Source organism: Cucumis sativus, chromosome 6, assembly GCF_000004075.3.
Source record: "Cucumis sativus cultivar 9930 chromosome 6, Cucumber_9930_V3, whole genome shotgun sequence".
Lineage (NCBI taxonomy): Eukaryota > Viridiplantae > Streptophyta > Magnoliopsida > Cucurbitales > Cucurbitaceae > Cucumis > Cucumis sativus.
Genome location: NC_026660.2, coordinates 996523 through 1010016, shown reverse-complemented (window position 1 = coordinate 1010016; position 13494 = coordinate 996523). Strand labels below are relative to the sequence as shown.

At 33.1% G+C, this 13494-nt stretch overlaps 3 protein-coding genes across 3 annotated transcripts; all 3 read right to left on the bottom strand.

Annotated features, from left to right (window-relative positions):
• Positions 1 to 543: 543 nt before the first annotated feature.
• LOC101207899 (17.8 kDa class I heat shock protein) lies at positions 544 to 1805 on the bottom strand. The gene has a single exon (XM_004138391.3). The coding sequence runs from the start codon at positions 1219 to 1221 to the stop codon at positions 763 to 765; it is 459 nt and encodes a 152-aa protein (XP_004138439.1). The 5' UTR covers positions 1222 to 1805; the 3' UTR covers positions 544 to 762.
• Positions 1806 to 1875: 70 nt separating this feature from the next.
• LOC101219470 (UDP-glycosyltransferase 76B1) lies at positions 1876 to 4226 on the bottom strand. The gene is made up of 2 exons (XM_004138527.3): positions 3349 to 4226; positions 1876 to 2867 (listed from the first exon to the last, which is right to left on the bottom strand). The coding sequence occupies exons 1-2, from the start codon at positions 3830 to 3832 to the stop codon at positions 1999 to 2001; spliced, it is 1353 nt and encodes a 450-aa protein (XP_004138575.1). The 5' UTR covers positions 3833 to 4226; the 3' UTR covers positions 1876 to 1998.
• Positions 4227 to 7645: 3419 nt separating this feature from the next.
• Positions 7646 to 9876, bottom strand: LOC101208139. Its single transcript, XM_004138392.3, has 5 exons — positions 9456 to 9876; positions 9028 to 9357; positions 8563 to 8905; positions 8398 to 8478; positions 7646 to 8306 (listed from the first exon to the last, which is right to left on the bottom strand). The coding sequence occupies exons 1-5, from the start codon at positions 9666 to 9668 to the stop codon at positions 8194 to 8196; spliced, it is 1080 nt and encodes a 359-aa protein (XP_004138440.2). The 5' UTR covers positions 9669 to 9876; the 3' UTR covers positions 7646 to 8193.
• Positions 9877 to 13494: the final 3618 nt, after the last annotated feature.

Genomic DNA, 13494 nt, shown 5'->3' with positions numbered 1-13494 from the left:
ATCAAATACGACGTTTTTTTGCACAATTTGGGACATATAAATTTTTGTTTAAAGGTGTTTGACAGTCAATTTTGGTTTAGTTGCTTGTAATACGTTTAGGATTGAAAATGATAAGGTCGACTAGAACTTATCAAAACTATTAGTTTTGGGACCTTATCACAGGTAAAACACAATGTACTCCACAATTTAAGAAATGATACTAATAAAAATAAAAGACAAAAAATACTGGTTAAGAAATATACTTCGACACTTTTTTTTTTTTTTTTGTTCATTAAGAGAATGATTTAACTACCATTTGAAAAAATGGCAGTAAAAATTGAAAATAAAACAACTCTTTCGTATGTACTGTTCGCCCATAGAAATTGATGATCTCATTAGAAAATAGTGAAGATGATTAAAATGGAAATGAAGAGACTATACCTCCAATTCCAGAAATTCAGATATTTTTGGAGTGGCACTTAAAAAGAACCCTAAATTTAGAATTAACCAATTCTTTCTCTTTGACACATAATTATTCTATAATAAACAAAAATTAAAAAAAAAAAGAAAAAAAAAAGACAATAACATACTTACATAATAATCTTCACTGTATCTCTTACAACATCTGTTTTTCATAATTTCTTGAAGCATTAAAAAAACGAAACATCTGTTTTACATAGTTTCTTGAAGCATTAAAAACCAAAAGCATTCACTTCACACTTACATTACATGCACTTCATTATTTAACCTTTACCAAAACCATGCACCAAACACACACCAACTCTATCCTGCAATATCGATGGCCTTAACTTGTGGCCTCCTCGCCTCCTGTTTAGGCACCATCACAGTCAACACTCCGTTCTCCATATTCGCTTTAATCTCATCCATTTTTGCATTCTCCGGTAGCCGGAACCGCCGCATGAACTTCCCCATGCTCCGCTCCACTCTGTGCCATTTCTCATTCCTCTCATCCTCTTCTTTGCTCCTTTCCCCACTTATCTGCAGCACTCTCCCTTCCTCAACCTCCACTTTCACTTCCTCCTTCTTCAGCCCTGGCAGATCTGCCTTGAATATGTGAGCCTCCGGCGTCTCTCTCCAGTCGATTCGAGTGTTTGCAATTGCCGCTGTTTCGCCGGAGGTTTGAGGGAATTGCATCCCTTCTATTGGATCCCATATTTCTAGAGAGAATGGATCGAACACGTTGCTTCGTCGGCCGCTGAAAAAACTTGGGATCAATGACATTGTTTTTGAATTCAACGATTTGGTAATGGCTTCTTCTTTAAACGGTGATCAAACCAAGAGGTCAATTTATAGTGTAGAATGAGATTTGTTTGATATGGGAAAATTGTACAAGTGTCCTACATGTGTCGGATTTGATGTCTACTTGTCAATTCCCTTTACATGCCAACTCTTTATACTTTCTGTTTATCGCAAAAATCTTAAAAAGAAAAAAAATAGACTTCATAGTCACCCGATATCAATTTTTTAAGAAGGAATAAACCTAGTTTGATGATGTATTTGTCACACATCTTAATGTTTAAGTAAGGGATATAACGTGGACATAATTTAAGCTATCGTGTCTGAAGTATTCCAATGATTAACCTAAGTTTTGGAGTTATTTTAGGATAACTCATATAACCCATATCGAGTCAAGAATATAGTCTTAATTAAAGTTTTGGAGTGATATACGTGAAACATGCTCCATTCACAATCTTACTAAGATCAACTTTAGTAGTGTATTGTTTGAAGTTAAGCATGATAAATTTTAATATGAACCAACTTTATCTCAATGCTTATTTTGATTGGTGCTAAAATCTAGTTATTTTTGTGACTTTGTTACTTGTATTCTTAGTTTATGTCCGATGATATTTTTAAAAGTAAAAATGACTCTTAACATTCTGAATTATTTGTTTGTTTCTCCGTGAATGGATTATCACCAAGTAGACAAAACGAAAACTCAAGTTATGAAGCCAAAAGAATAATTCATCATGGTTACATCCCAAATTCCCACTTTATGATTTATTTTTGAAGGATAAAATCGACTAAATTCTCTAATGAATTGAATGAAGAACCACCTTCCTTGATACAAGAATCAGCCTTCTCCTTCAAATCCATAATCCTTTTCATAATTTCACCATCTTCCCTCTCTGCCATTAACTTCATAATCCTCTTCTCAATCACCCCTCTCTCCAATTTATCCCCCAACATCACTCCAATTCTCCAAACATGAGTCACATATCTAGCATTACTCTTCTGATCTCCAAAACAAGGATAACACAGCATTGGAACCCCTTCACATAAACTCTCAATCGTGGAGTTCCACCCACAGTGAGTCCAAAATCCCCCAATCGCCGGATGCGCCAACACCTCTCTCTGCGGTGCCCATTTCACGATCAACCCTCGTTCACCCAACATCTCCTCGAACCCTTCCGGCAGCCGCTCGAGCCATTTGGATCCACTGACCATGCCAGGGCGGACCACCCACAAGAAAGGGTGAGTGGAGTTGGCCAAACCCCAGGCGATCTCCAGGAACTCGTGGGGTTGGAGGGTGGCGAGAGTGCCGAAACTGACGTAGAGGACGGATTTGGGGGGTTTAGAGCTGAGCCAAGAGAAGGAGGGGTGGTGGGATTGAGGAGAGAGTGGAAGGTGTTTGTGAAAAGGTCCGAGTGGGAAAATTGGGATTGGGGAGAAGAGATGCTGGCAGTTGAGAAGTGATTCGGGTTCGAGGTCGTGGAAGGAGTTGAAGATGACTGCGGAGGAGGATTTGGTTTGAATGAAGATGGAGGTTAAGAGTTGGTCTTGGAGATGTAGGCTACTGTTTTTCAACGTCGGCAGGTCTTTGAATCTGAGGTGTGGTAAATGGGGTAATGGATCTTCCAGATTTGTTTCTGCAAAGTTGATCAATTTAGACATTAATGTTATCTTGCAATAGGAGGGATTAGTTTGTTTTCGTAGTAACTAAAATTGGCTGCGTAGACATAACACAACACTGAAACAAAGTATTTCAGACCTCAACTTCAAACTTTTTATTTCTTATGTAAATTTGTTACTGTTGAGAAGTTGTACAAATGATTTAATTTTGCTTACAATGATGTCCAATATTAACAACTCTCTCCAACCTTCAAACGGAAATCAAGTTTGTTTACAAGTGTTTAGTTGCTAATTAGCTTAGGGTAATGATAAAAATTGAACTTTTAATCTCATATGGATGTTATAGTTTAAACCATTACATAAATTTGAATGTCAAATTCGAACAAAACTTTAATAATCACCTAAGTAGAGAATTCAATTTTTAAACTTAAAGAGTGTATAATTGAAAGGAGGGGATGGAGACAAGAAATAGCTAAGATAAGAAATAAATGAAAGGACCTGAAGAAGGCAAGGAGTAAAATGGACGCAAAGCAGGGAGAGCAAGCATTCCCAAAAACGCAGAAATATTAGCAGTTCTCAACACAATTCTTGGAATCCCAAACTCATTAGCCACATCCTGACTGAAATGCCAATGAGCATCGGTTATGAGGCACCCAATTTTGTTGGTGCCTTCCCCCACCAGCTCTGCCACGCACTTTCGAAACGGCTCAATCAACTGCCTGTTCAACAGAATTATGAGCTCTATAATTCCTTCAATGCCTACGCTGTAGGTTTCGGCATGGTCGGGTTCAATGGAGCGGAAGGTGAAGTTGGGGTTGTTTGAAGGTTGGAGAGAGCTGAAATGTGTTATGTGTATGATTGTTATGGAGAAGGCTTTTGAATAGAGCATTTGGGCAAGGTGAAGCATCGGGTTTGTGTGGCCTTCTAATGGAAGAGGAAAAAAGATTACTCTCATTTTTCCCTCTTCTTTCTTTTCTCCCATATTTCTTGCCTTATGCTCTCTGCTTTCAGCAACATTCACTTCCCATATGTATAAATTGGAATTAAAATTTTTTTTCTTTTTTTTGGAAGGTGAGGGGTAAAATGGAAACAACTGTGCTAGAAATTCAAGGTTGGATTAGATATCAAATTTTAGCAAACTCAAATGTCAAATATATGGGAGATATGTTTAATCAACTCAAACAAAAACTCAAATGTCAAAAAGTGGTGGGGTGAGTGATTCATGGTTCCATTGGTTCTACTGTTGGGTTGGTTTAGAAAGATATTTTTTGAGTGACCAAACATTGGGTTCCCAAACATAAGGAAGAATATAAAGGGAAGAACATGTGAGTGGAGAGAATTGGAAAAGAGGAGATGGTGGAAGAAGTTGAGAGAAGTGATAGAGATTGATAGGTAGTTCTCAAAAAATAAATTATTCTGAATTATTTTTGTTCATCGCCAAATATTTAACAAAGAATATTTAAAAATAAAAGAAAATGAAAAATAAGTCCTAAGTTATCTAAAACAATTTTTCTTAGCTATACAAAAATAACTTAAGAAATAGCAACTCTATCCAACTGGGCCGAATAATATATATATATACCTTTGGATCTCAACTCTTCATAAGGACATTTGGGTTTGTATGTTGAGGGCATTAGAGTTTTATTTCTTTTTAGAGTAAGGCCCAAAAGTGGTTGAGGCCGAAGAGGAAAAGGGTTTGTTGAGACTTGAGAGCCCACCCAATATATCTTTGTATGTGAATGTAAAAGAAATGCATAACACTTAATATGTTACAAATTGTATTCAACCAACCAAACAAATTTTGGGAGTGATCAAACTTCTTGATGCATCCATGTTTCATAGGGATTAAAAGATAAACAAAGGTAGATTTGTTGGTATCTCTAACCATCCTGTTATCGGAACCCATGTGGTGAAGGAATAGAAATTTATTTTTTATTCAACATTTATTTTTTTCTTTAAAATTGAATGGTCGACACTTCATTTTCATATATCCATTTTTTTCTCTTAATAAAAAAATTGAATTATTTCCCTTATGTGTTAAAGATTTAATACATTAACGTGATCATTAAAAAAGTCTTGAGCTAATTGTTCTAGTAGGCTCGACCTTGAGGCGTTACAAATCTAACCTCTATATAACAATGTTTCCACTAATCATTTTGACATATCAAAAAACCATATCTCACAAAGTTCTCTCCATCACTTGTTTTATTTGTTTTTTTTCTTGAGCAAAATCAAAAGAGTGTTTGGTATTTCAATTGATTTCAGTGCAACTTATTCTTAACAAGTTTCTATTTTGCAATTTTCGGCCGCATATCTTAGGCATCCAAACTCAGGCGACGAAATTTAAGCATTTCATCGCCAAACATTGACCGAAATGCGTTCTCATTCCAAACGTTGAAGTACACCCGCATAAAATTTCCACAAGTCTACCAAATTTCTAAGGTCTCTCTATATAAGCGTTCAACTTCTTACGAAGCGATTTATTCTAGGCGTTCACCTAACATCTATTCCAACATAGTGTTTGTAGTACCGGTAATAATTGTTTTATTTTTATAAAATAAAAAACGATAAATTTGTTTTGTCCTTGTGATTTGAAGAAGAAAGAAAACACTCCATACATCATTTAATTATTAGAGCCGAGATGGTACACAAACCAAAATAGTTGCATTACAAGTTTACAATAATAAATAAATAAAAGGAAAAAGAAGTAATGAAGGTAGAAGCTAATAATTTGAAATGTAATTATTTTGAATATAAACGGTTGTATTGACACCAAATGAAAATAGAAATTATTTGATGAAAATGTGTGGCCCAAAGAAACATAAACATTCAAAATTTAAAAATTAAAAGACATAAGATATAAATATAAATATATAATAATAAAAGAAAGTATAGAAGAAGAAGAAGAAGAAGAAAAGAAAGAAAGAAAAAGAAAAAGGAGTTTGACCAAAGTCAATAGAAGCATTGAAAGCCTAAAAACAAAAAGGAAACAAACATCACGAGGAACGAGGGTGTTCCCAATTTTGCCCTTCCAATCCAACGCTAACAAACACTAAACACAACCCATCGCCATAAATTTTAAATTATAACCACCTCATTGGGTCCCACCTTTCTAAACCAATTTCTTCTTCTTCTTCTTCTTCTTTTTAATAATAATATTATATATATATATATATATATATATATGTAATACTAATAGATTTTAAAATTAACGATTTAAAAAAGAAAAAAGAAAAAAAGGATTGCATTTCCACTTAGCTTTATTACACTTAAGCTTGAAGCCACGAATTGATTGCATTTCCACTTTGCTTTTCTATTTTTTCCAATCATTTATGGGCTCCTCTAAGTTGTTCAATATATCTTCTTACCCTTTCAATTTAATCACTAAATCTTTTTTAATTAATATTATAAACCCTATACTTCATTCCTTCCATAACCATTAAATCCACACTACTTCCTATATCATTACTTACCTCCTCTTTTTATAAATCTTTTCTTTTAACAATTTAATTAAAACAAAATCTAAACGTTATACTTCAAAACTTGGACAGCAAATAAACTTAATAAACTTTTAAAATGGAAAGAAGAAAATTATTTAAATTGTTATTAAATGATACACTTTATATTTGAATTTTTCGACTTTTAAACCTAAACACAAAATTAGTAATTTAAAGTGTTTGTTACCTTTTAACGGCATTCGGTAATGATTAGGTTTTTAGTTCTTGAAAATTAAATCTACAACTTTTACTTTTCTTTCTTTTTTTTATCAATATTTTAAAAATCAAGTAAAATTTTAAAATTAAAAAAATATATATATATATAAATATACTTCAATTTTTAAAATTTGTTTATTTTTTTTTAAAAATTGGGCTAAAAACTAAACTCTTATACCTAAAAATATCTAAGAAAGATACCATGTATGACAAAGAAAGTATGTTTTCAATCTCAAAGACTTATTATAGACATAAAATAAACAAACAAACGAGTGAAAATTTAGGAACTTGGTTCTCAAATAAAAACAAATATCAAATTTTTGTGGAAAAAAGAAAGAAAAAACTTAAAATTGAAGCTAAAAAGAATACAATAAGAATGGAAGCAGTTTGGGTAAAAGTTGTGGGTGACAGAAGACATCCAAAAATGGTTTTGAATAAATGGGTGAAATTTGGAAGTGATTGTGATAATAGAGGAGGAGACTTTTGGAAGATTATTATATTAAATTGAGAAATTTGTGGTGTGGTTGTCTTATTATTTTATTTCATTTCATTTTGAATTTGTGTATCCCCCAATTCCCGCCCTATACACATCACTTCAACACACACACACTAATGTCACACTCAAAACTCTCATTTAACTTTTTCTATTTTCAATTTTCAATTTTTGAAATTTAAATAAACCACCAACTTGCAAATGCTGTTGCCTTTCTTTTTTAAAAAAATATTAAAGAGAAAAAAATATAAATTGTTGTTTGTAGCACTAAATTTAAATGGAGGTATGAAGTTACTATGTTAGGACTTACAATATTAATGCATTGTAATGTAACTTCATAATAAATGTTGAGCACAAATTGCTGATTTATTTCCAATAACCCTCATTACAACCCTAAACCCATTGATATTCTTCTTATTTATTGATTATTTTATTTTACCATACAGCTTTGGTGCTAATTTCTCGAAATGTACTACTTCAGCTCTCCTTTATTTTTATAATTGCTTGAAGCTAAAAATCAAAACTACACATTTGAACTTAAATTTCATTGATGCTAAGAAATTTGAATATAGTGTACCATACAACAATATGTAACAAAATCCAACATATATCTTATTATTTATTAAAAGCATATCCATAAATCCATCAACAAAATTACAAGCCAGAGAGGGATTTCTTTTTTATATTTTTCCCATCCCCCAAAAAACCATTTCTAAAATCACTATAACACAAAATTACAGAATTATTACAAGGACACAACACCATCCCTGTCCTTTAAGTTTTTTTCAAGCTTCATCCTTCTTCAACTTTTCTTCTCAATACTACTACTACTACTTTACTTCCACTGTTTTCTTTTATTATAAAAGCTGCCTACAACTTCTTCTTCTTCATCATCATCATCATCATCATCATCATCATTCAATAAATAACTTCATGGTTACTTATTGCTTCTCTAAATCTAAAAAAAAAAAAAAAAAAAAAAAAAAAAAAAAAAAGAAACTTCCTTTTGAATCTCCCCACTTCTTCATTTTCTTCTTCTTTCATAAATTAATGCTACTAATTGCCTACTTTAATGGCTTCTTTATCCAAATCCTACAAAACAATTTCCATCTCTAGTTTCTCTCTGTTTCTCCAACATCAATATGTCCATTCCTGAGGCAGATGATGATGTTCTTGATTCATGACTCCCTCTGTTCGGAAACTCCTTGGCAATGGCAGAAGGGGATTGTTTCTTCTTGATAAAATGGGATCTGTAATTTGTAAAGTTCATTAAAGAAACCCATTACAACAATCATAAATTTTGGGAATGTGGTGAAAAAATCAAGGGAAACTCTTCCTTACCGAAGCCAGGGGAATGGCAACCGTTTAGTGGAGCTTGAATGGGGCTTTTCATCTCCTCCACAAATCGAACGGATGGGATTCCTAATTAAGAAGGAAAATGATGATTACGAAGTTTAATTAAAGAAACCCATGTGATTTTTCAGATGAATGAAGGTTGTAAAATACCCTGTTTCTGGCGGCATTCGGAAGGGTTGATGTACCTACGAGGCAAGAAAACGCCGGTGCCGGAGGAAGCTCTTTTCACGCCGGATCTGACGGGATGAATGCAACGCACGACGGTGGGGTTAGATGTTGGTTGTTGATTTTGCAGCGGCGGAAGCCATGGGGAATGGTACAAACCGCCGGTGCCTCCACCGCACCGGCCACTTGCATTTACAACATTTCTTTCTCTGTTTTGAATCTCCTGCTTCCAGTGTGGCTGAGCCGACCAGCTGGCTTTGGCTTGTCTTTCTCTCAAAGAGGAGGCACGGAGAGCCTGTAGTACAAGATCTTGCTTCACTTGCTGCACCTATAGAACAAAAAATCTCAGAAATGGAAGACAAACCATAACTCAAAACAGGGACCCATTAAAATACTCTGTTCTAAGAGATTCAGCAGGTGAAAGGGTTTGAACATTCAAAAGTAATTAACCTGCGCGGCAAATGCAAGATTCCGAGCAGAGTTCTGAGTTGAGAAAACACCATAATCCACATTATTAGTAGATTTAACTGGAACAGAAGATCGAGCACCTACAAATCCTCTCATAAAAGGGTCATTATTCTGAAATGGGGTTGTTTCGCCACTCATCTTCAACTTCGCAGCTTCTCTAGCAGCTGCATGTAGAATCGCTCTAGCATCATTCTCAGCCCCAAAAACCGCCATGGGAGGCGATTTCAACTGAGAGGAAGGACTTTCAGGACGAAACCAGGTATCTATTCCACTCAAAGTCGACTGAGGAGAGCCAGCTTTAACATACTTCTTCTAATAAAACACCAAAAGAGCAAAATCAGAAACCAACCAATCCAAACACCTAAAAGACAGCAAGTACCAAGAATTGAAAGATTTCATCAAAAGGGTACCTCAAATGTGTTTTCAGCTTCACAAAGGGACGTCCATGCAAGTTTCTGGGCCAACCCAACAAAGAACTCATCATCATCGCTACCACAGCTATCAGTGGAATCTGTAGTGGAGCTGCCAACCGATTCAACAGGCGAGTTGAGGTCGCAGTTAGAGAGAAAGGAGTCAAAATCATAAGGAAACTCAGTAGGGAAGGTCAAAGTCGGAGCAGCCATGGGAGAGGAGAAAAGGGGGGAAAAGAGAAGAAGTTGGGGAAATGAAGAGGGGGAGAGAGGAGGATTTAATAATGAAGGTAAAGGGAGAGTAGTGGGAGAAAGGACCCTACAAATGAAGGGATAAAAGGAAAAGGGACAGTGAAGAAAGGGGTATGGGAATGGTAAGAAGGAAGAATGTATGTGTGTGTGTGTGGGCTTATTAAGGTTTGATTATTTGGGATTTGAGAGAGAAAGGGTTTTTAATAAGAAAGTGAAGACAACTGGAAAGGAAGAGGGGGGAGGGGGACAGTAGTTGGACACATTTGTCCTTCTGTGTAACCCTAATGCCATATGTCATCAACCTAAACAAACAACCCAACCTTTTTTTTTTTTTTACTGTGTGCTTATACTTACTTTTATACACCAAAACATCTCTATGCCCTTTCTCTTTTTCCATTTTGGTGTCTCCCTTTTCAAATTTACCATATCATCATCTCTAAAGCTCTTTCATTCTCCTTCATTAACACTCTAACAGTGTCTTAATTATCTATAGTATCCCTCGTGCATTAGATATAAATGTGATAAATGATCGATGTGAACAATATCAAATGTCCCATAATACACACACCCTGTCATTGTTGATACTTTCTTCATGATTTCTTCTTTCATAGCTTGAATTATCCTATCCTACCAAGAACCTGGTAGAAATTCGTGATAAAATCCAACCACAAATATCAGATTGACTATCTTCATCCACAAGTATACTAGATTTCCAAGAATAAACCATTTTGAAATCATCACAAAACTCCTTTTTTTTGTATTGCAATCATATATGTTTTTTCTTTTATTGAAATCATATATGATTTTGAGTGGCATTTAACCCATTTACTGATTATTCAACATCAATAATGAGTTCCAAACTACTCTTACCTTTCACCCAAGCTTCATCTTCGTCATTGATAGATCACTCGTATTCAAGTTCATAAGTAGTGACAACCATTCCATAAAGACTAGTTTTCACTACGATTCTAGCATGTCCCTTTAACTAAACCGCTTCCTACGAGTCACCAACTCATTTTTCAATACCTTATCATAGTCAGAGCCTCTTTCCATTGCGTGAAAATCAAAAGTTTTGTTAAAATGCTTTGAATTTATTATCTAATGTTCCAAACGACAAACTATAATTTGTATTTATATTTGTCATATTTACTTTATTTACTATTTTAACCTAAAATTTAGAAAAATGCACTATATAAATTCTTTAACTTTGTAAGGCCTTAACGTGTAATTTGATTATTATCTCCTTAATAATAAAATGACCATATCTTTTGTCCATGGACATAGCTAACATACAGTTAGTAAATCATAAAAGTTTGTATATGCATTTTATGTTACTTTACGTTTTCTTTTCATCTTCAAGTGTTGATTTCTTAATAGTATTCATATTTTTTTCACTCTCCAATTGGAGTTCTTTTCGCCATTCCCTCATTTATCACTTCACTATGGATCCCCTAGAATATTTAGTTTTGCAAGGTGGTCCTTATCGACTCACATGAGATTCTATGTACCACATGTTATTTTGGTCAAAACATAAGGTAGTGATCCTTTCGACTATTAGCTTTTGCCAACTAGAATGCAACACTCTATTGCTTTACTAAGCAACACTTCGTTGTATTGATCTCCCACACAACTTTATTTTTCAACTCACTTCCATATTTCACTCGTTGCTACGCTACTCTACGAGAATCACTTTTGTATTCTTATTCTCTAGCTATTGAGATGTTTTAGTTCATCAAGTTGTCTCTAGTTCGTCTGTAGATTCAATAGTTATTTAAAAAAAAATCAACTTCCCAAGCATCTATGTTGCTTAATACGTCATTTTCCTTCTCCAACTATATCTTATATATCAAATAAAACTTACTTTTCTAGACAGTGCATCATTGATTTTTGGAGTTCTAACAATGTATGGATAGTAGGTTCTTTTCCTTCTAATCTCTTTGAATTGAACCATAATAACAAATCTTTGTTGGATTTTTGTTTAAAAGCAAAACCTTGTTTGAATTTCAGTTTTGCATGGATACAAGTTGTGATTGGGAATTATACATCAATTTGTCATTCATTGTCACATTAACTAGAAAAATTAAGGTGGTGGTTATTACTCCTTTGTAATTCTATGAAAAATGAAACTCTCTAGAGGGATATCCACCTTAATCCCTTATCTAAGTTCTTTACCTTTATTGTCTACACAATACTTTGTTATATATGATAAACATGTTTAATTAGTTCGTTGTTTCTCATTTCTTAAGTTTCGTTTTTGCTTTTTAAACAATAAAGGTTGGTGGAAGAATGAAATTTTATTTAGCTTTTTCAAAAATCTAAATTTAAATTCAAGATATAATTATTATATTTTATATTTTTATATAACTACGATATTTAAATAATAATATCATTGAGTTTAATATGAGTCACGGATGTTTAAGATAAAAAATACAATAAAATGAAGATAATATTTTAGATCAAATATGATAAATATTTAAATGATAGAATTAATTGTATTGTTGTTGTACATTTTACATCATGACTTAGATTAAATAATATTAACTTTTATTATTGTGTTTTATAAACATTTAAATTAATGTTATATAGTAAACGTAATGCCTCACCCAACCTATATTCAAACTTTAGAAGGAGAATCATATATAAAAAAACGAGAAACAATAAATAGTTATCAAACAAGTTTGTATAATTTAATAACTTCATAATGAGTGATAGATGATGGCTCGTCTATGTTAAACAAAATTGTTAACAAATATAATTTAAGCTCAAAGAGCACGTTCTCGTATCAAGGAAGTACAATAAAAGAATATATGTATTCTAGAGAACAAGTCATAAGTTCTTCGAAAACATTGACTATATACCTTCATCTCAAGAAAAATAGTAAGTTCTTACAATTGAGAATCATTAACGTAGCTATAATATGTACTACTCCCAATGAACAAAAAGAAAAAACATACGGATGTGAGTATAGAAAATAAGTATCGGCTCAAAAATCTCTCATTGACTGATGACTCATCAATTGAAAAAAATATAAGTATTCCTACGACTTGGGAAAGATCGTGAGCTCAACAAAATTTATCAATTGATTAGTTCATCATAATTCCTAACATAAGTTTCTCTCAACATTTATGTGCATTTAATGAACCTCACACATGTTCACTAATAAACAAGATATAATTCAGCATAAAGTGTTGATATCGTTACAACAAAATAAATTACTAAATGTCTGTCTGTCACTCAAATAATCATCACTGTATCAAAAGAAAAAGTTACGATCGTTAATTTTAATACCTTGTTAAACTTTAAACATCGAATCATGTTTGATGCATGGACCCAACAAATAAGATGATTTGATTCATTTTTGTAACAAAAATTGAACACCAAAAGAAGTAAAAAAAATTGTTTGGAAGTGTAAAATTAAGAAAACATATTGGTTGGGCCAAGAGATTTTAGTGTTTTTTGTGTTATCAATTTTATTATTGGGTTTCGAGATTAGTCATCCAAAATTAATGTCACTCACTAATCATAATCAAAACCCTTAACATAATCATTATCATTATCTTATTTGTCGTACCAAATTCCAATCACCTTTTACTCATTATGATTTCTTCCAATTTTCTCATCAATCAATATTCATAATAAGGCCTCAATTATAGGTTTATAGCATATCATATATATATATATTTATTTGTGGGTACTCTTGAAAATATTCATGTAAGTACGATTTTTTTAATAAATTTTTATAAATATAATAAAACACAAAAATATTTATGGTTCGAGTAAAAAAAAT